General features: G+C 39.2%; 1 protein-coding gene across 1 annotated transcript in view; it reads left to right on the forward strand.

Annotated features, from left to right (window-relative positions):
* Positions 1 to 12,685, forward strand: part of PCDHAC2 (protocadherin alpha subfamily C, 2) — a 37,598-nt gene extending 24,913 nt beyond the window's left edge. The window contains exon 4 of the mRNA XM_063088239.1: positions 12,375 to 12,685. Coding sequence (XP_062944309.1) covers positions 12,375 to 12,685 — 311 coding nt within the window. The remainder of the gene's footprint in view (positions 1 to 12,374) is intronic.
* The last annotated feature ends 9,407 nt before the right edge of the window (positions 12,686 to 22,092 follow it).

Genomic DNA, 22,092 nt, shown 5'->3' on the forward strand with positions numbered 1-22,092 from the left:
TTTCGAAGGAAGACATACAAATGGCCAACAGATACGTGAAAAAATGCTCAACATCACTAGTCAACAGGGAAATGCAAATTAAAACTACATTGACATACCACCTCATCCCAGTTAGACTGGCTAAAATCAAAAAGATGGTGAATAACAAATGCTGGCAAGGGTGTGGAGAGAAGGGAACATTCCTACACTGTTGGTGGGACTGTAAGTTAGTACAACCACTATGGAAAACAGTATGGAGGTTTCTCAAACAACTACAGATAGATCTTCCATACAATCCAGCAATCCTTCTTCTGGGTATATACTCAGAGGAATGGAAATCATCATGTGGAAGTGATACCTGCACTCCCATGTTCATCACAGCTCTATTTACAATAGCCAAGATATGGAACCAGCCTAAATGTCCATCAATGGATGATTGGATAAGGAAAGTGTGATATATATATACCATGGAATACTACTCTGCCATAAAAAAGAATGAAATACTCCCATTTGCAACAACATGGATGAACCTGGAGAAACTTATTTTGAGTGAAATAAGCAAAACACAGAGGGATAAATACTGCATGTGCTCACTCATGTGTGGGAGCTAAGAGAGAAAGGAAGGAAGGAAAGAAAGACCACAGTAGTGCAGTGGTCTTACAGAGGGACGGGACATTCCTAGGACTGCAAAGCTGAGCGGGGGTGGGGGGTGGGGGAGGGGGGTGGAGGATAATTGGGTGGGGACATGGGATATAAAAGCAATTTCTGGTAATTTGTATTATGAATATTCATAATAAATAAATAAATAAATAACTAAAAATAAATACAATAAAGTCAGATTCAACCTGCAAAAAAATAAAATAAAAAAGGGCCGGCCTGTGGCTCACTCGGGAGAGTGCAGTGCTGATAACACCAAGGCCACGGGTTTGGATCCCTATGGAGGGATGGCTGGTTAGCTCACTTGGGAGAGCGTGGTGCTGACAACACCAAGTCAAGGGTTAAGATCCCCTTACCAGTCATCTTTAAAAAAAAAAAAAATTAAAAAATAAATAAAAAATAAAATGTCATGTGACAAGGGCCACAATAGTGTCATGCATAGGCAGGACCAATAAGGGGAAGGGAAGCTGGGACAAATCACTAGAGCTGTCAGTCCAGAATGGGACCCAAGATCAATCCGTGTTGTAATCAGTACAAACCTTACATAAATAAGGTTAGCTGATCCACCTTTCCTGAGAGGGTCCCCCAAATTGTTTTCACAAGGCCCAAACGCTTTCTCAGCAACCATAAATAATGGATGTTGGGGAGCCCAGATATGCAAATGGGAATTTAGGGGACCAAGTCAGAGATTATTTGACTTTTAATACTGGGTATTGCAGAATGGTAAATAGAATGTGGGGAGGAAGAGAATTTCAGAGAAAGGAAACGATGCATGCACGTAAAAAAAAAAAAAAAATTAGCGGTGCATAATCTGGGTGAATAGGATAAGTGCATTTGATGGGTGGGGTGGGATAGAGGGCTGTTAGGAAATGAAATCAGAAAGGTAGACTGGTGGGCTGGACGGTTGGATCAGTTGATTAGAGCATGGTGTTACAACAGCAAGGTCAAGGTTCAGATCCCTATACTGGCCAGCTGCAAAACAAACAAAAAGGTAGATTGGAGTCAGATTTGTAGGGCCTTAAATATCCTGCTAAAGAACTTGTAGTTTCATTTGTTGACAATGGAAAGTCACTAGGAGGTTTGTTTGTTTTTAGGAAAGGAGATTCTTTTAAGTTTCCTTAGCTCTACTGAATCTTCAAAGAAAAGAAGAAAAAAATAACAAGATGAGCTAATGAGCTATCAACTTAGTGTTTTTCTTCTCCCAAACCAAGGGTTAAACTTTGTCTAGAAATGGAGAACCAAAGAAAGAGGTGAATGCAACTTTTCTTTTCTTTTCTTTTTCTTTTTAAAGATCTGGCTTTAGAAATGTTCTTAGGTAGGTCTGCTATGATCATGACTTGGTACGATCATGTCTGAGAAAATGTGGAGAGTGAAGGGCAGGTTTGTTTTGATTTTGCCTTATGTTAAAAGGGAGGCAGCATGGCATCACACAGAACCTCAAATCCCTGTTGTACCACTTAATAATTATGCAACCTGTGCCTCAGATTTACTAATGTGTAGAAGAGGAAAGACTAGGTTGTTGTAAAGATTAAATGAGATAATGCAAGCAAAATACTTAGCACAGTGCTTTGCTCATGGTAAGTACTCAAAAATATTATCAGAACTATTATTTCTCAGTGTAATACTCTTGGCACTTAGCACAATGCCTGGCACACTGTAAACAGGATTCAAAATGTTTTTGCTAGATTAAATGGAATGGTATTGAAGTGCACAGAGTGGGGGAATAGTGGTGAAGAGGGTTCTTTTCATTCATTATCTTGCCCTCCTTCTACTGGAGTGTTCTGACAGCACCTCCATTTTACACCCTCGATGCAGGGATATCTTTACTTGTCTAGAAATGGTTGCTCAAGGCTGAGAAGTGACACAGCAACACAGAGCCTGGGATTGCTGCCAAATTTTAAGAAGCACAGTTTGTAATGTGAGGGGAGAGGGTAGAGAAGAGAAGTTTGAAAACCTTATCAAAGCCAGAGCTGTTTTATTGTTGGGTGAACAGATTATGCCTCACACAGTTTCACATGAGGCAGGCAGTGTGAAACCTTTGGGAAGAGTCACTGTCAAGTTGTGGTGCTGAGAAAGGAACCCAGCAGTGGGCTCTCACGTCCAGGCAAGGCTGGATTTATGGGGCCCCACATTTAGAAAGGCCCTGCTTGGTTTGATAAGCTGTCGCCGTCTTGAAGTTCTTTATAATTTGTCAACAAGTCCCCCACCCCTTTTTAATTTGCACTGGGTCCCACAAATTATGTAGCTGATCCTGGGTCCAGACTATCTGAGACAGCGACCATTTGTCTCAGGTAGTTTTTGAGCCACATTTGGTTAGTATCTTTTTAAATATCTCTCTCTGATTTAATTATAAAAGAAACAAAAATAATAACAAATTAAATCTGTACAGAGGGAAGTGTACAGAACTAAAATAAAATTAGTAGTACCTCAATCCCTACCTCCAGTCACATTTCCCAGAAGTATTCAATAGTTTAGTGTGTCTCTCCCACAATTTTTTTTTTGCAAATAGCCTCTCCCAGAATTCCTATTAGTATGAATTTTAAGGTAGTGTATTTTCAAATAAAATACAATTACATTATCGATGTAAATATTAAATAATACAGCACTATTTGCATATCAATGTTCGTTTTCTTCAATCCTACTCCCCTTCATTGAGGCAACCACTGCTAACAGTTTGTGTGTATCCTCCATATATTTTTTGTTATTAATAAGCTTTATTTTTTAGAGCAGTTTTATGTTCACAGCAAAATTGAGCAGAAAGTACAGAGTTCCCATATACCCTCTTTCTCCACACACATACAACCTCCCCATTGTCGACACCTTGCCCCAGGGTGGTACATTTGTTATAATTGATGAAACTACAGTGACAAATTATTATCACCCAGAGTGCATAGTTTACATTAGGGTTCACTCTTCCAAATATTTTTCAAATTAATTTTTAGTCACATAATTGATGTACGAATATTTTTCCTATATTCCAAAGTATGTAGGTTTTCAAAAAGCAAAATGGGATAATGCTATGCATATTAATCTACAGCTTGTGTGTGTGTGTGTGTATGTGTGCGAGTGTTTAACGAACTCCTTCCTAAGTCGGTACATATAGACTTGCTTCACTTTTCTTTAATAAGGGCATAGTACTGTGTTGTTATAATAATTTATTTATCCAGTTTCCTATTGGTATTTATGTTTTTTAAACAATGCAATGCACATTCTTACACATATATCTTATGCACTCCTACTGGTATTTATGTAGGATAGATTTCCAGAAGTGGATTGCTGAGTAATAGGGTATGAAAATATCAAATCAGCATTCTCTTATCTGTAGTTGGATTGCACTTGTTGTACACTTCCCTCTGACTCCCACCTCCAGCTAGTGCTATATGTCACTTAACTCAGTGACACTATCACCAAGAGATTTAGCCCCCAGGGTTGACAATACTGGAGCAAAGAAAGGAGAAAATTTACTTGTGAATAATAATAGTAATAGCTAACCTGTATTGAACAGTTAAACCACACATCACATGTTATTTTAAGCACCTTACAAGTATTAACTACATTAATCTGTATCCCCAGAGATACATCTATTGTTATACTCATTTTACTGCTTAGAAAACTGAGACACCTAGGGTTTAGTAAGGTCACACATCTATTGGGGGGGCAGGATCTGAAGCGGGCTGTTTGACTTCAGAGTCTGTGCTGTTTACCACTGCACATACCAGATAGAAAGTTTATGCCATCTTTATGCCAGAGTTTTTCTACCTTATTTATTCCTTAAAACTGTTGTTGTAATTACAGATGCTTCTCGTCAGTCAAACCATCATAAGTCAGGGACTGTATTCATTTACTTGTCTTTTTCTGTCACTATACTGTAATTCTTTGAGAGCAGAGTACCTGTCCTAATAATATTCATATTTGTATGCCTAATTTTTAATGTAATGTTTCATTTATTGTAAATAGTAAGTAAGTTTAGTTGAGTTAATAATGATGCCTCTTGGAAGTAGATATTATATCCGTTTTAAAGATGAAGAAACAAGAAGTCAATGTTAACCAATCAGTACAGTGGAAAATAGCAGAATGGTGGAGCTGAGATTTGAACACAAGGCTTTTAATACATATTCCAGTGTGCTTTCCACCATGTCTAAGCTGCTTCCTTTGCTGCCTCCTTCACTGCCTCCTTCAGAGGGCTCTGGAGAATGGCTCCCTACCTAGCAACCATTACTAAGCTGGGAAGCGTCACAGCTGGAAGTCTTTAATGATCTCTGGGAGGTGCAGAGCCTGGTGGGAGGAGGGTCCTTGGAAAAGAGAGTTCCCGGAAGTACTGCATCCAAGAATATGTTGTAAAAGGGGATGTCAGGTTCTTTAGAGGAATACTGCATGCCAACATTGTTCTATGTGATTTGTGAGCCTTTTTTCTTTAATGCTCGCAGTCAGATGGATACCTTTATCTTTGCTTTACATGTGAAAGAAAGGGGGCTGAGAGCCCAAGTAACTTGCTCAAGGTTGCACAGTAAATAAGTGGTAAAACTGAGATTCCAATTCAAGACTTTATGACCACAGAACCTACACTTTAAGCATTCTGTTACCTCCAGATATAATAGCCGGCTGTAGAGGAAGGATTTTGAGAAGAGGCCATAGAGGAAAATTGCCCTCCCTAGATCCTGGGGGACCTTAGCAAGCAGGAAATAAGGTAGAGAAAACCTTGCAGCCTAAGCCCTGCTGGATGGAGCGGGGCGGAGGGACGGTAAAAAGAAAAAACTGTGATTTAGTTTTTAGCTGACTATGAAGAGCTAGGAAGGTTTGAGACAAGCCATTCCAATGTTTGAATCTGGGTTCGCAGCACATCATGTCTTTATACTCCTAACCTAGAAATGGCACAGTTATTTTGGGCACAAAGCAAGAGCTGTGGCTTTAAAAATATGCCAAGTATATTTATCTCTTCCGCTCCAAGATTACTGAAAATTAGCCCAGCTGTGGCCTGAGGCACCAACAGCCACAAAATCTTTCAGATCAACTCATCCCCAGCCAAAGAGGGTGAAACACCCAGAAGTAGCAGCTCCAGCGGCCTCTGGGGAGTATCAGATCAGCCTCCACATTGCCACGCCTGACCTCCAATCACACACACACCACCCCTCCCCAACTACTCTAGCTTGTGAATTGAGCTCAACTCTGTCTCCTCCCCCATCCCCAAGGCTTCAAAAGAAGTAAAATAAATAAATAAATAAAATAGCAGTTCAATTATTGAGCTGGGGAATCAGTGAGAGAATAATTTTTCAGCTTCATTATCAAATCCCTGTGTGATTCAGGGCAAATCATCTTGTGGTAATTTATGCCTTCAGATTCCTTACCTATAAAATAAAAATCTTGTAAGTATATATTTAAATAAATAAATAAATTTATAATAATGATTTTAATTATAACAAAGTAAAATTAAATTTATTCAAATAAATAAATATGTATGCAGATACTCCATAAACTGCCTGACCCATAATAAGCAATAAATCAATAGTCTTTAAACAAATGAATGAATCTTCTGCTGCTCTGATCTTACTAACAAGTAAAATTCAATGAGTTTTTTCTTTGTGCCAGGCACTGTGCTATGTGCTCTATAAGGGTAATTACATTTAATCCTACAACATGCCAGTGAAGTGGGTGCTATTACCTCATTTAAAATTGAGGCTCAGAGATGTTAAATAATTTACTAAACATCACTTAATTTATATGATATAGCCAGGTTTCAACCTAGATATTCTGATTAGAGCCTAAATTCTTACAGAGAACAGGAAGTATATTTTTGCATTTCTCGTTTCCATGGAAAATTCTTTCCACTGTCAATTGAAAGACTGAGAAGCCTCAGGGAAATGCTGGAAATGCTAGTCCAGGTGTCTTTAGCTTTCTCCCTCTCTCTCTGATCCTGGACAGGATTTGGGTTTCAGACCACGATTCTCCTGTGTTTTGTGGGCTGTGATTACTTAGATTAGCTTTGCCCAATTCATAAAGAGTTGGGGGTGGAGGAAGGGGGAGGCGGAGCTTGTCCAGTCGCTCCACAAACCTCACAGATGGCAGGATAGGGGGTGGGGAGCGAACTTGATATATTTTACAACCTGGTCTTTCAGCGGTTTGATGGCGGATAGTTTTTGCCTTTTAGTCAGGCTGAGCATATACAATTCTACAATCTGCCAAGTTGTGGCAGAGAGAAATAGAGACAGAGAGATGAAATGGTTGCTGAAAGCCAAGAAGGCTCAAACGAAATCAAAGCTGCTTGAAAAACTGCAGTGCCTGGCTCTTGTGGCAGAGGAGACAAGGAGGCGGGAGAGGCGAGATTTCCCTGCGCAGAAAGCCTGGATGTTCACTTGCAAACCCTGAATCTGCAGAGCCTTCCGTGCGCTGACTCTTCCCTGGGCAGCCAGAGGCGGAGGCAGCAGCAGCAGCAGCCCGCGCCGGAGAACGAGCAGTCCCGGGGAGCGGGCTGGCTGGGCCGGAAAGGGCTGTAATCATTTAATAGCCTTTGCTGGCTGCACTGACTGAGCAGAGTGGGCGGTAGGCAGACTCTAGAGTGCTGTCTGGCAAGATAAGCCCCGGCTTTAATCAAAATGATGGTTTTTCTGGAAGCTGTGTATTAACCTCAGCTCCGAAATCCCAGAGATGGTAACAAAGGATGAATGGAGAGCGAAGGGGCGGGGCTGAAACCTGGAGACTGGCAGTGATTTTCCTGACTCGTCACTCCCGCATCTACCCTGTCCCCCCCACCTTTACTCTTTCTTTCGCCTGATTCTAGCTTAGGAGGCTCCTGCCTGTATCTGCGTGTCTCCCAAATGGTAACAAGACAGAAAATAACTATAATAATTGCCACACTAGTATAATGCATTAGGGTTTTCAAAGGACCTTGATATACAGCTCGAGGTGTGAGTCTCCTAGCTGGAGTCAGAGCGCCTAAAGTTGAGTCCCAGGCTCCACCAGTTGGTAACCATGTGACCGTTGGTTTTTGGTTCCCTCATCTAGAAAACAGACATATCTGTAACACATAGATAGTGGCAATATCTACTTTATATGGTTCTTGTGAGGACCAAAAATTACATTGCCTGCAGATATGCTTAGCTCTGTGCCACACACATCGGAAGGGCACAGTAAATGTTAACTACAGTACATAGATAACCCGTGATATAGACAGGAAGGTGATCATCTTCATTTTATGGATGAGAAAACTGAGGCTCAGAAATACTTCTGTAAGTTGCCCAGGACTACGCTCTAGTAAGCGACAGAGCCAAGGCAGATCCTCAAAACCAGAAGGAAAACAAAGCAAGATGAAGAGAGGAAAAGAGAATTAAACACCCTCCAACGTTCTCCAGCCCATCCTCCTGTGAGAGATTTCCTGAAAGTCGTATCCTTGGTCAAAATGACTGTGTTTTTCTGTTAGGGAAAATCAGTGTAAATCAGAAGAGCCCCTCCAGGCCTTAGTGATTGTCTAGAGCAGTTCAGAATGGGGGTTGAGGTGAGTTTACAAGCTTGGCATTTGCTTCACAATCTTCAGGACCTTCTCCGGCATTTGCATTGGTAGAGCCTCTGGCCCAATCGCTCCTAGTCCCTGAGGCTCAACTCCATAAACCCAGGCAGCCAGAGTTCGTTCGTTTAGCATGAAAGAGGAAAGGTAGGAATTTTGCCAAAAAGACCTCTGGGCAGTGCCTAAGAGAAATGTCTAAAGTAGATTATAGGATTACGTGAAGTGGCCAGCTACTTCCAGAGGGCAGTTTTTAAAGCTGAAGATGAAGATCTATATACTTAAAAAAAATATGTTGTTCTGATGTTAAAATGTTTCTACCCATTGTGAAGAAATCACCCAATACAAAAAGAAGAAAAAGGCAAAACCATTTTCTATAATTATCATCATACTGTATTAAAACTTTTAAATCCTGTTGGGTTGTAATTGGAATGTCTAGGAAGGGTGCTGCCTAAACGTTCTGACCCCTATCAGTGTGATGTGTGCCCCAAATCCTCTTTCTAGGCTCTAATAGGTCCATTCATTTAGGTTTTGACTGCATCTCAGTAGTGTCTTTGCCTGAGGGTTACCCTGGGAGCAGAGGGGAGGAGACTTCTGGGAGATGCCAGGAGAGGGGAAAGGAGGCAGCACTGAAAGAAGAATCACTTCCTTGATTGACCATTTGCTGGCACTGGACCCTGGCTGGGATTAGGGGCAGAAACAGTGTATCTTCCTTTTTTGTTTTCTTCAGAAGGGAACATCTCCTTAATTCTGCCCCAAAGGTACAATATCTTACAGACAAAGCTGACCAAGAGTATTTACTGCTTTTAACCAAAAGGAATTCAGATTAGAAGGTCAGTAAGTGTTTGTCAGATCCTTAAACCATTGCTTCCCATGAATGAATCATAGTTCAGATGCTGCTCAGACCACAAAGTTTGCCTACACAATGGCCAGAACTGGTTAGGCACAACATCTATGAGGGAGTGGAGAAACCACATCTTGTTCTGGTCTGCAGAAGCTGAATATGTAGAAGCTGCACCTGAATAGATCTCCAGTTGCTTCTTGAAGTTTATGCTAAATTAGATAGAATGAAGACTCCCATCATAGGCCAGGAAGTTCAGTGACATGTAAAAGAAGCTGATTAACTCTTGGTGGTCCAGCTGTGAGGGGCTTCCTTCACCTATAGATGTGGCCATTAATGTCCTTTAACTCTGCAAGGTGAAGCTATCTCTGGGCCCTACATCTCCAAATGACAGTCCTTGGGTCTTATGCAGTATTGTGGCTGTGGTTGAAAAAAATTTCTGTTCTGGGCTCTGTGAGGGCAACTCAGGACTGTGGAATGGTGCAGAAACCCAGTTCTAGGTGCCAAATTAGAGGCTTTTAAATACACTTTCTCCCTTTTGTCTCAGTCTCTCAGAGACAGGGCCTGTATTTGAAAGGTAAACAGGCAGATTCTGGCTGAGCTCAATTGTGGATTTGATTATCTTAGATAGATCAAACAAATTAGTCTTAATCTCAGAGAAAAAATATCCATCGTCCCATCTCTAAAGTGCTATAGTGTCAGCTCTGCCAAGAGAAGCATGGTGTAAGAAAAGGGGTTTGGGAGAGAGAAGAAAGTTTTTTGCTCCCTCTCCCTACCGACTGCTATAAATTTGCAATATCCTTATCCTGCACTCCTAGGCCCAAGAGCTGTGCCATATATCATTGCTCATATGTGATGCCATTTACCAAGCTCTTCTATTGTGCTTAGGGATCAGGCTTAGCATTTTATGTGCATTACCTCATTGTCTTTAAGAACTCCAAAAGTGCCATCAGTGGAGAGTTCTTTGGTGTGCTAAAGAGTGGGTACAACTTTCTCTTCTGATATCAGTTCTTTCATTTATCCATTCAGCAATTATTTATTAAACACCTGTTATGGGGAAAGGACTGTGACAGGCAGTGGTTATATATTGGTAAATCAACAGATATATTTCCTGCTTCTGTGGACCTTCCAGTGAAAGAAACTACTACGTGAAGGGGGTGCTGTTTGCCTAGGATGGTCATAGAATGCCTCTCTGAGGAGGTTACATATAAACACGGACTTGAAGAATGAGGAGTCATGCTAAGAAGAGGGGAGATCATTCAAGACAAAAGGAAACCATATGTGTAAAGATATTGAAGAAAAACCAACTCCAATGGGTATTTGAGGAATTGAAAGAAGCTAAAAAGGAGATTTATAAATGAGATTGGAGAAGAAAAACCAACACATTATTGAAGGGACTTGTATAGCATGGTAAGGGGTGTCCGTCTCCCCCCCCCCCACGAGGCAATAGAAAGACTTTGAACAATTTTAGGCAGGAGAGTGATATATCCTTATTTCTATTTTTAAAGGATTTAACTGTATGTTTGCTATACTTCAATTTTTAAAAAGGGAGAAAGACTTGAAGAAATAAAGATGACTATGGCTACTATGTGGAGGATTAGAGAGAGGCAAAAGTGGAAGCAGGTCGAACAAGAAGAAAGTATTGCTGTAATACATAGAAGAGACAATGATGTCCTGAAAAAGAGTAGTGGTAGTGAAAAGTGGGAAGAAAAGAACAGACCCAAGGTACATTGAGGGGGCAGAAATGAGAGATCTTGATGATATAAATGGAGAATGAAGAATAGAAAAAAATGACGAATAGCTCTGAATCTTCCTGGCTTGAGCAACGGAGTGAATGGGGTGTCATTTATTGAGACTGGAATGATGTAGAAAGGAATAGATGAGAGGAATCAAGAATTTGATTTTTGATTCCTTCAGTTTGAGATGCCCCTGAGATCTCCAAGTTGACAGGCAGATAAGGCAGTTGGTGGATACATGAGGTTGGAGCACAGAGAGACATGGGATTTAAATATAAATCTGAATCTCATCAGCGTATTTAGATGGTATTTATACTCACCGACATGACTGAGATCCCAAAAGGAGAGAGTAAAGAGAAGAGGGTCTTGGGCCAAACCCAAAGAGGCTCCAACACATGGTGAAGAGGATTCTGCAAAGGAAACTGACAAGGAATGGCCAGAGAGAAAGGTCAGGAGAATGTTTTGACAAAGAACTCATAGGTGTTTCAAAAAGGGGTTGACAGATGCTGCTGAGAGGTTCAGTAAGATGAGGACTAAAATGTGACCACTGGTTTTGGAAATAATTTAATTAGTAACTTGACATGAGCAATGTTAGAAAAATAGTGCTCAGGGATGCCAAATTAGAGGAAACAGAAGTGATAGAAAGTAATGGTAATAGCAGATGCAGACAATCCCAAACTGCAATCGAACATAAACAGTTTATTTGGAGGAACATCTCCACCAAAGGAGCAGTGTCAGACATGTAAACAATGCTGTGATATCAAAGGGTTCTAACATCATGGCCACTGGGATTACTTTGCTCAGACAGACCATTATTCTTTCTGTCTAGCTCTGACTTCTACTCTTCTAGTCTTCAAACTAGACTCGGGAAAGTCTGGTATTGAAAACCCCTATCGATACATAATCATTTTCCAAGATTCAGTGCAAATTTCACCTCTTCTCTGGAATCCCCTATAACTTTCTCAGGTATAATTAATAATTTTCTCTTCTGGAGTCCCACGATATTTTACACACACCTCAGTTACTGCATGTATCAAATTGGTTTATAAGTGCTTGAATGTATGTCCCAACTAGACTGTGAGCACTGAGGGAGGGGACTCAGTTTGGAAAGTAAGATTGACTCCCAGTACTTAATCCAAACAAATCAGCCCAATTTACAACAGAATTCCATCCTCTTATGCTGTGCAATGTCCCGTTGTACCCCACTTTTTCTCATCTCTTCTCTGTCCCATCACCTCTCAGGTTTATTGCAATAGAATTAGGATCAAATAATTGATTCAACTAATTTATTTTCTGTTTGGCCAGAGTAGGAGTCAAAATATATTTGTAACCAAAGTCTTCTCTAATCCATAAACTAAAATTAGCATATTCTGCCTTAACCCAGTGAATTTCCTGTCCCATTCCCAGGCAAGATAACCACAATCATATTGTTCAGGAAATTCTTCACAAAGAACTGAAAGTATTACTAGAAAACTAGATTCCTGGACACGTGGTGAGAAAATCTGCCCTTCTGCTTTCTAAATACTTGCCTTCCCCTCAAGCTTAAAGAAATAACCCACGATTTCTTGGGGACCTGGCTGTGCAGCTTCTCCTGTACTCCACCAGTAGTTTGGCATCGAGGGCACATGTTGACTCTGTTACTGATTTGTGATGTTTTGTCTTTCAGAACCAGAGGCAGGAGAGGTGTCCCCTCCAGTCGGTGCTGGTGTCAACAGCAACAGCTGGACCTTTAAATATGGACCAGGCAACCCCAAACAATCCGGTCCCGGTGAGTTGCCAGACAAATTCATTATCCCAGGATCTCCTGCAATCATCTCCATCCGGCAGGAGCCTACTAACAGCCACATTGATAAAAGTGACTTCATAACCTTCGGCAAAAAGGAGGAGACCAAGAAAAAGAAGAAAAAGAAGAAGGGTAACAAGACCCAGGAGAAAAAGGAGAAAGGGAACAGCACGACTGACAACAGTGACCAGTGAGGTCATCAAATGGAAACAAGCCACTTAGCCAGTTTTTGTAATAATGGCAAATCTCTCCCATGTAGCAATTCCCTGCTCCTTTCTCTTGTCCACACGAGCCCTCTTAGAGACCTCAGAAATCTGCAGAAAGTTCCCTGTGTCTGTCTAGATCGCGTTTAACAGGTTTTGTCTTAAAAGCTTTACTAAGTCTGGTGTTAACTCTTTCTCTCCACTCTGGCTTGTTTTCAGAACCTAAAAAGCAGACCCAAGTTTCCTTTCTCCTCCGCCGCAAAGGAGAGGCTTCCCAGCCCCGCCAGTGAGAGGTTGGACTCTCTGCCCTGTGCTCCGGGGATCCTGTCTTGATGACACTTGCAGGGCAGGCTGAAAGGTTTTAAGATTGAGCAAGCAGTTTGTGGCCACAGGGTATGTGTGGCCACCACGGGTACGTGAGTGCCAGATATTGGCTGGAATGGGTCGAATTAGACTAGTTGGTACAAGTAAGGCTGGGAAACAAAGGCAAATTAACAGTGGGAGTTATCAGTCTGGAGGGGAAATGTGAAACTAAAATGGACCAGACTTCCTAAATCTTATATCACCTTCTAGAAAGACAAAACTACTCCCACGGGCAAGGCTTTAGGAATCCCTAAAGTTTGTTGGCTGTGGTGTCATTATACCTAAAATCGGAATTATACCTACAAGCCAACAAACAGTTCAGTGCTTAACAGAGAGCCAGCCAGGGCAACAGAGCAGATCTGATATATTTCCTGTATATGTCCTTGTGCTCACTTTATCAAAAATTCTTTTGCACACAGTGTTTATGAAAAGGTTAAATCCTTTTCCAGCAACACATATGCAAAAGCAAAAGAAAAAAGAAAACCCCAACACCTCACTTTATGCTTTGTTGTTTGATAGATTTATTTAAAAAAGAGAAAGTCTATAGCTATAAATCTTTAAAGAGAAATATGATGAATACAGTTCCCCTGAACTCCCCTCAAAAGAGAATTCAGTCTACAGCCATTTAAATGATCATTGCTGCTACAGAAGTGCTTTAAGAGAATTGCCTGAAACATCTGTATTATACCAGCCACCTGCCAATCACAGCTTTACTCTTTCAGGTCACTCTGGGGCTGCCTCTTGCATGTATTAATTACTAAATAAAAGGACCTTTCTCTCTCTCTTTTCTAAGAAACAATATGTGCACTTTGAATACACAACCTTCTCTAACCAACTATATCAAGACCCAGAAATTGAAGAAAAATATTGTTTTCTCATACATACAGTGAGCAGACTTTTCAGTCCTCTAATTCTGTGACTTGTCTTGGTGTGCTAGTCTACACCTTCTCTTTGGTTTAGTTTTCCTTTTCTATAACACTCTGCATTGCTAATCTTACTAACACGTACGATGTTACCTGAAATCAACTTCCCATATGTATGCTGTATGCTATTATAAGACTCCTGAAATATACTTACTCTGTGCTTGTGTATGTGAATGTTAATGCAACTATTACCTAGAGTGAACTTTAAGCTTTATTGTTGAATGTAATTTCATTATATTTCCTTTTGTACACCTGTGAAAAAGTGAAGTAGTGTTTTTTTAACCATTGTTAATCAGCTTTTGTGTATGAAAGACACAGTAAAATTTCTTTCTTAAATCAAGATACTGGTGATTCAAGGAATTTTATTTATGGTCAGCCAAGAGCCATCTCTTGCCAAGACTCCTGCTGGCAAGAGAATGGATAAAGCTGTTTTTTTCTAGTAACAATTTTGGAGTGATTACTGAAGATATTCCTTGAGGGTGTGCAAGCACAAATTTTACCAATCTGACCTCCTTGAAGTTGCAGAAATTCTAATGATATCTGGAATATCAACTCATGGAAAATAATAAAATTTAATGTCACCTTAAATAAGACATTTTAATTTTGTTATAATGTACAATTTAGAAGTTTGATTAATTATATTATAGATTTAAAAGTTAATATAAAAGAGGTAGGAGTCTGTTATTTAAAAAAAAAAGCATTAAATCTCAAAAAAAAAAAAAAACTGTCTTGTCTACTTTTAGCTTCATTCTCCCATATTTTGAAGGGTGTGTAACTTCAGCTCTGCGGGATTGCATGGGGTAAAACTTGTTACCAACACATGTGAACCATTGCTACATTGTAGGTTGTGATCATTTTGCCCCACTGAAGCCCATGTATCTGACCTTACGTGCCTTTTGAACTAGGAGAATCGGGCTAATTTATTAATGATGATAATTATGATGTATCTGTACAGCACTTTTTACATTTGCAAAGTGCTTTCCAATCCATGTCAGTTACTAGTTATTACAGCTGTAAGGATAAAACACGCCATGTGGATTCATTTTTAATTGGTGCTATTGGTATTTCCTTTGTTATTGCTAATAAATGAAAAATGGTGGTATGAAAGAAATGGTGGTCATTTCTAAGTATAAGAGTAGGAGAAAATAGGACACTGATTATTGTTAGCCGTTATTACTGAAGAAGATTGCTGTAGTATGAAACTTACTGTATCACTCCGCCTAATCATCCTGGCTTTTATGTTCATTACTAAGGCAAAACACCCAGTGGAATCAAGAATGAAACACCACAATATTACTAAAATAGGCAGCCAGGAGGTTGCTGGGGCACTTCCCAGTACACTATTTCAGTTTTTAATAAGAATTGAAACAAACCAATTTTTATCACTAGAGCCCCTCCGGTCATTTTGTTTATTACATGTTTAGCCCTTGCACCTCTCTACAATTGGGAAGCCAAATAATGTCCCCAGGAAATTAACCTTTATTGAGTACAGGGTGTATGCCAGCCACTTTATTGAGTAGGTTCAGTTCATAGTACATGTTCTGTAACAAATAGATTATATTGTCCTTCAGTAGTTAAATTTTTATGAGCATAGTATTTAGATGCAATGGTTCTCTACCGGGAGCAATTTTACCCCTAGAGGACATTTGGCAAAGTCTGGAACCTTTTTTGTTTTTCGTTACTTGGGGTGGGGAGTGCTACTGACATCTACTGGGTAGAAGCCAGGGATGCTGCTAAACACCCGACAATGCACAGGACAGCCCCGATCAACAAAGAATTTTCCAGCCCAAAACATCAGTGGTAGCAAGATTGAGAAACCTTGAGATAGAGTGACCAAATAATTTTAGTTCACTTTTGAAATGCAAAAGGAGCTACCACTAATAATTACTTCAGGATTCAAGATATAAACTGGGACTGTCCGAGGCAAATGGGATATATGGTGACTCTACTTATAAATAAACTGGTACTTGGCAATAAAAATACATTACTTACTCATCCACTCTTTTGCTCACCACTGGAGGAAAAGAATTAAAGTCAGTTTCATAACTCCTTGCCTATTTCTATCATAAATAATAATCAGATCTCTAAGTAAGTGGTCAAGTGACCAGTCTGGTTACAACTGTTCCACTTCAATGATCAGTGATCTGAAAGCCGGGGACCAATGAGCTTGAAGTCATTCTGCATGTTCAAATGAATAAATGCCATGTGAATCTAAGTACAATGGCTTGAGAGAGAAAGAAAAGAGTCACCCCCAACAACTTCTTCTGGCAGACGGCCAAAACAGAAACACCAAGACATCCACAGTTTTGCCTACTATCCCACAGGTAATAAAGGACAAGCCAAGTTACATTTCTTTTAAGGGCCAGGCTACTTGATATAGCTTTCACTTATACAGAGTACAGGATTCACTCTTTAGAAAAATTGCAAGTGATCTAATTTTAAGTGATGAGATTCCCCAGTGAGTGTCTAAAAGCTGTTGGCTTTTAGGCTCCTAGATCAGATTCTGAGTCCTAGAGTCTCATGTTGTATTTTACATTTTATAAGTTCAAAGCCCAATCCTAAAGTATAAATGTAACTGACCAACACTAATGCAATTCTAGGGTTAAATCTAGGTTTTAAAACCACCGAAACATTGAGATGTGCTAAAACAAGCAAACAAAAAAACACAGATATACTTCCTTGGGACTTGAAAGTCCCAGGGACTTTCCTACGAAATGGCAAGTTGGCCACTCCTTGACCATATTTCATCAGATTTTCATGTGCTTCTCCTGTTGTATGAAAAGCTGATCACATTATTTCCCCCCAAATTCGCTTGGCTATTGGCTGGAAGGACACAATTTGCAACCAGAGAAATCCCTTCTGAGTTTATGTGTGTTCATGCACACGCACACACACACTCTGGGGGAGGAGGGAGAGAGATGAGCATGGTTCCTTTGAAATTGTGCCTAAGAGTGGTCTATAGTAACCTCATTATTATAACCAGCTAGGTAAAATGCTTTTTGGTTCTCATTTTCTCCTGGGGTTGATCCATGGGGAAATGCCTGCTAAAACATGAAATCTTAGAAGTCTTTTGCCCTAAAAAGTTTATGAGCTTGTCTTTGAGCTTATGCTCCTCTGAGATGAACACTAGTAGATTTACTTTCATAATATGGAGTCTAGTCTGCATAAAGAAATGAAGAAGAGGGGGCAGTGAAAAACATAAAGCCCAGCAGTTTTTTAGGTTACCCAATTATCATGTGACTTGGGATCATCAACCCACAAAGAACAAGAGCAATTCAGACAACCACTCAGCCAGTAGTGCATAACATATGGCAGGATTGATTAAACAAATCCCATTTTTAGGCTTTGCTTTCACTAGCCTTAGTTTAATTAATTTTATATGGCATTGAATTTTTATTATGAAAGTAATTTGTGTTCCTTTAAATAAATCAAAGAATCCAGAGGCATATAAAGAAAAATTATTAATCTCTCTAGTTCCTTCAGTTCTCCTTCACATGGGTATCCCATGTTAACAGTTTTAGATGTGTTTTTCCACATTTTTCTGTATGCACACATTTACAACTATCACATACACATTGGTCTAATTGTTTTCTTTTTTAGATTAAAAAAATAATAATGCCATACTTGTTACTGTGTAGAGTTTTTTAAAATTTACAATAACATGGAGATTTCTCCAGGTCAGCTCTAAGTCATTCATTTTAATTCCTGTATAAATTGTGTATAACAACCAGATCATAATGTCATAATGCATTCAACTTTTCCTCTATTAATGGCATTTGGGTTGTATCCAGATTTTTCTACTAGACACACAAAAAAATGTTTATGATCATAAATTTAGTATGTGAGCTTTATAAAACCTGGTCTAGGTGGATCCCAAAGAGGAAATTCAGAAGGCTATAATAAACTTTGTGACTCCCTCTACAATACTCACATCCTTCTATCTCAACATATTCTCATTTTTAGTACCCAGCAGTGAATTATGGCTCTACTTATAGATGAATGCTGAAAAACAGAGACAGACATTCACCAGAAAGACAGAAAAAGCTTAGAAACATTTGTTTTCATTTATTTATGCAGTGTAATCTTATGGGAGCTCCATTTCATTCAAAGATTTCTCCATCCAGTCACAGATTGAGATGCATGTGTAAAAGAGGGAGCTTCAAAGACAATTCATATACTTACTTAGACCTATAATATTTTGATATCATCTGGTTGAACACTGGGTAGAAAGCAGTCTAATTTTCTTCTAGGTTGTTATATCTTAGTTGAGAAGTAGACATATGAATTTAGTACCTGTGAAGCTGATTTCACTTTTAAGAAAATTAATTGTTTATCAAATAATGAATCTGAGACAGCCAAGGATCAAGATAGCCATTTGTGTGTTTAAAAAATCTGTTACTAAACCATTTGGCTTATAAACTTTAGAGGATCTTCCTCAATAAATCATTATCCCCCAAACCAGTAGTTCAAAAAAGAGTTGCATTCCAAAGTCCTTAGGTCTATTTGATTATCTATGGCTAACAGCATTCATTGTCCAGACAACGCACACATTTCTTTTCAACTGCAGTAGCTTTCTGGATCACCTTTCTTTTTGTCTTCCTTAAGCCTAGGGCCAATTTTCCAGGGACCTTGGAGTCTGAAAGCTTCATCTTTCCTTTTATACCTCTCACAGTGGCACAGTTAGCTTAGAGGCCAACTCGGATGTCTGCTAAGCCAGTTCTAGACCTTAAGTGGGTGGTGCACATGTTTGGGAGCAGTAGCTGGGATAGGCAATGCTTTCTCTCTCCTGGGGATGCTCATGAGGTAGGGAGGAGGCCTTATACAGGCTGTGCTTAAATCAGATAAAATTAAGATCACTCAGATACTTTCTTTGCATAGATTTGGAATGATATGGCCAAGGGGCCAGGAGACAGGACCATTTCTGCTGTGAGGGATGTGCATTGTGGAATAGATTCCTTGGTTGCAAGTTAAAGAAACCAGCTGCATCTAGCTTAAACTAAAAAGAACAATTTATTATAAGGACACAAGATTGTCTCATTGAAATTAAGGATGGGAATAAGGCTGGGCCTCCAGAAGAGACCAAATCCAGTAACTCAAAAGCCAGAAGAATTCTTTTTTAAATTTTTTATTTTCTCTAATTGTCTCTCTTATTCTGTTTTACTTTTCCCTAAGTAAAACATTTCTCTGTTCTCTTTTTCTTCACAGCTTCTAAATTTATACACCCTTGGTTCTACTGATCTACAAAGACCTATCTTCTGTTTCTAAATCCCAATTCTAAATTCTTCATGGAGAGAAAACTGATTGGATCACCTTGAGTCAGGTCCTATCAGCCATGGGCCAGGGGGCTGTGGGTAGGAAAGAGAACTCCTAGAAAAGGGAAGATCACATACTTAGAAACAAATTTAATATATTCCTGATAGCTAATGTTCCCCAGGCGTACACTAAACATCAGTGTATGGAATCTTAGAAAGTTAAGGTCTAAAGGAAACTTACTTAACAAATGAGAAAACTGAAGCTCAGAGGAAGGGGACTGACTCATTCAATGTCACACAGCTAATCAATGACAAAGGAAAGTCATTCTCCTATTACCATGTACTACAAGACCAGAGGCCACCAGGAGTGAGACAATATCCATTTCATTATATTCTTGAAAGCTATAAGCAGTTTAATTTAGGGAGGTCATGTTAACTTTACACAGAGAGTAGTATTCATTGTTATATGTCTTATTCATCTTTTTATTCAAAATAGAAATATCAATATTAATTTCTCTTTATTGATTCTAAAAGTAACACAAGTTTTATTTAAAAAAATATATATATATAAAGAAGTCCAGAATTTAGAAAGTAGCAAGTGAATTATCTATAGACAGGCACCATTAAAAGTTTGGAATCTGGGCTGGTTGGTTAACTCACTTGGTTAGAGTGTGGTGCTGATGACACCAATGTCAAGGGTTCAGATCCCCTTACTGGGTAGCCACCATAAAAAAAAAAAAAGCATTCCCTTTACTAATGATAAAGATGAGTTAAAGGACATACATTAGTATGAGTGCCAAATGGGATTGCTAAATAAACCTCAGAATTATTCAGGTTTTCCGTCTCAGTATCAGGCAAAAAGACAGCATGGAGGAGCAGAAAAGAACTATTATCCCCAGGAGGCAGCTCAATTCCAAGAGGAAAAGGGGCAGAGCTTAGCCAAATATTACCTATTTATTCTTCCCTAAATTGCTAATCAAATAAGCCACTCCAACTCCATGAGCCTGAGTGAATAAAGGGGTATAGGAAAGCTAAGTGTGTGACTCTGAATCCCCTTTGCACAGAAGAGAGCATCCAGAGGGAGAAGATGCGTTTTTCTATAAATATGTATGTATTTTTTAAAGAATCATATTACTCTTACTTTTTGTAACTTCCTCTTTCCCATACACACACATATATATAGAAACCCTTTTAATGATTTGCACAGCATTCCATGATACATTTATACTACAATTTATTGAACTGGTCCCTTATTAATAGATATTAAAGGTTTTTCAAATTTTTACTACCGTAAACAGTGCTACAATGAAAACTCTTTTACCACATTTGGTGTATTAGTCCAATTATTACCTTAGGATAAGTTTCAAAAATTGGAATTACCAAGTAAAAGAATATGCACATTAAACTTTTTATTCATACTTCAGAACTGGCCCCTGGAAATGCAGAAAACCCTTACCAACAGTTTAAGAGAATTTCTACACTTGCTCAACACTGGATGTGACTAGACTTTCTCATCTTTGAAAATGTGATAAGCAAAAGATTGCAGTTTAATTTTTGCCGGAGACCAGCTCCGCAGGATTCGTTGGACCTGAATAGGTGGTGTGGATAGGACGAGGAAAAAAGAAAAGGGAGGACCATAAGTGTCTAGTGCAAGTGTGGGCCCAAACCACATGAATCTTGTTTTATTTATATCTTTTTTACTTAATCTTTTACATGATGATTTATCTTTTAATCAAAACATTGTTTATTTTATTTTTATTGAAAAGGAAAGATTGAAGTGTTCCAAAGCGTTCATGCTGTGACGAAAACATCTACTCATGCATCAATGGTTTACCCCAAAGCCTGTGGCTTGTGGCCAGGAAACTACACAATAGCCAAATGCTTGGCTTTAAAGAGTGTCAGACTTTTAGTTTAATCTACAATTCTTAACCATCTTAACTTACAATTTAACCCTTTTTAAATCTTACTTATACTTACTATACTTGATTTTAATAACATTGATTAGTTATGGTTAACAATTTAATATTGCTTATACTCTATATTGATCACTTTAATTTATAATCAAAATCACAATGTTTGTACCTTTTATTTCCCTGCCAGTAGACTCCAGGAACAGCACAGGAGACAAAGTGAAAAGTTAAATGATCCTACTCAAACTAACAAAAACGCACTATATCATTCTTATTATTACTAGGGAAACAACATGTTCTTGGTAAATCAAGTGAAACTGTGGGAATGGGGAAAACAAAGAAATCCGTGACTGGTTAATGATCAAATAATTGTAAACACCACCATCTCCCTGGGGGATGTGGATAGAAATCCAACATAATAACTTCATTCCACACGTACAAGAGCATGACCACAGCCACAATGGGTCCATGCACACATCACTAACAAGAAAGATTAATGACAAAATTAAACCGAGCCAACCCACACCGGGAACATGCATCAAAAACACCTTTAGGGGCCAAGCCCGTGGCGCACTCGGTAGAGTGCGGCGCTGGGAGTGCAGTGACGCTCCCGCCGCGGGTTCGGATCCTATATAGGACTGGCCAGTGCACTCACTGGCTGAGTGCCGGTCATGAAAAAGACAAAAAAAAAAAAATTAAAAAAATTTAAAAAAATAAAAATAAAAATAAAAACACCTTTAGTACTGACAATGCCCTTTAAATAAACCAGTTAATTTTGATGTATTTTAACATGTCCTTTGAGAAACTCCAGGGAATTTCCCAAAGCCATACTAAGCCAAAAGGTTAGAAGCTGTTTAATTCTGCGAAGCCTTGTCAAGCAACCAAAGGTGAACAAACAAGAAATTCCACGGAGCCGTACCACACACATGGGACCCCCTTGTAGCCTGCAG

This window comes from Cynocephalus volans, chromosome 2 (genome assembly GCF_027409185.1).
Source record: "Cynocephalus volans isolate mCynVol1 chromosome 2, mCynVol1.pri, whole genome shotgun sequence".
NCBI lineage: Eukaryota > Metazoa > Chordata > Mammalia > Dermoptera > Cynocephalidae > Cynocephalus > Cynocephalus volans.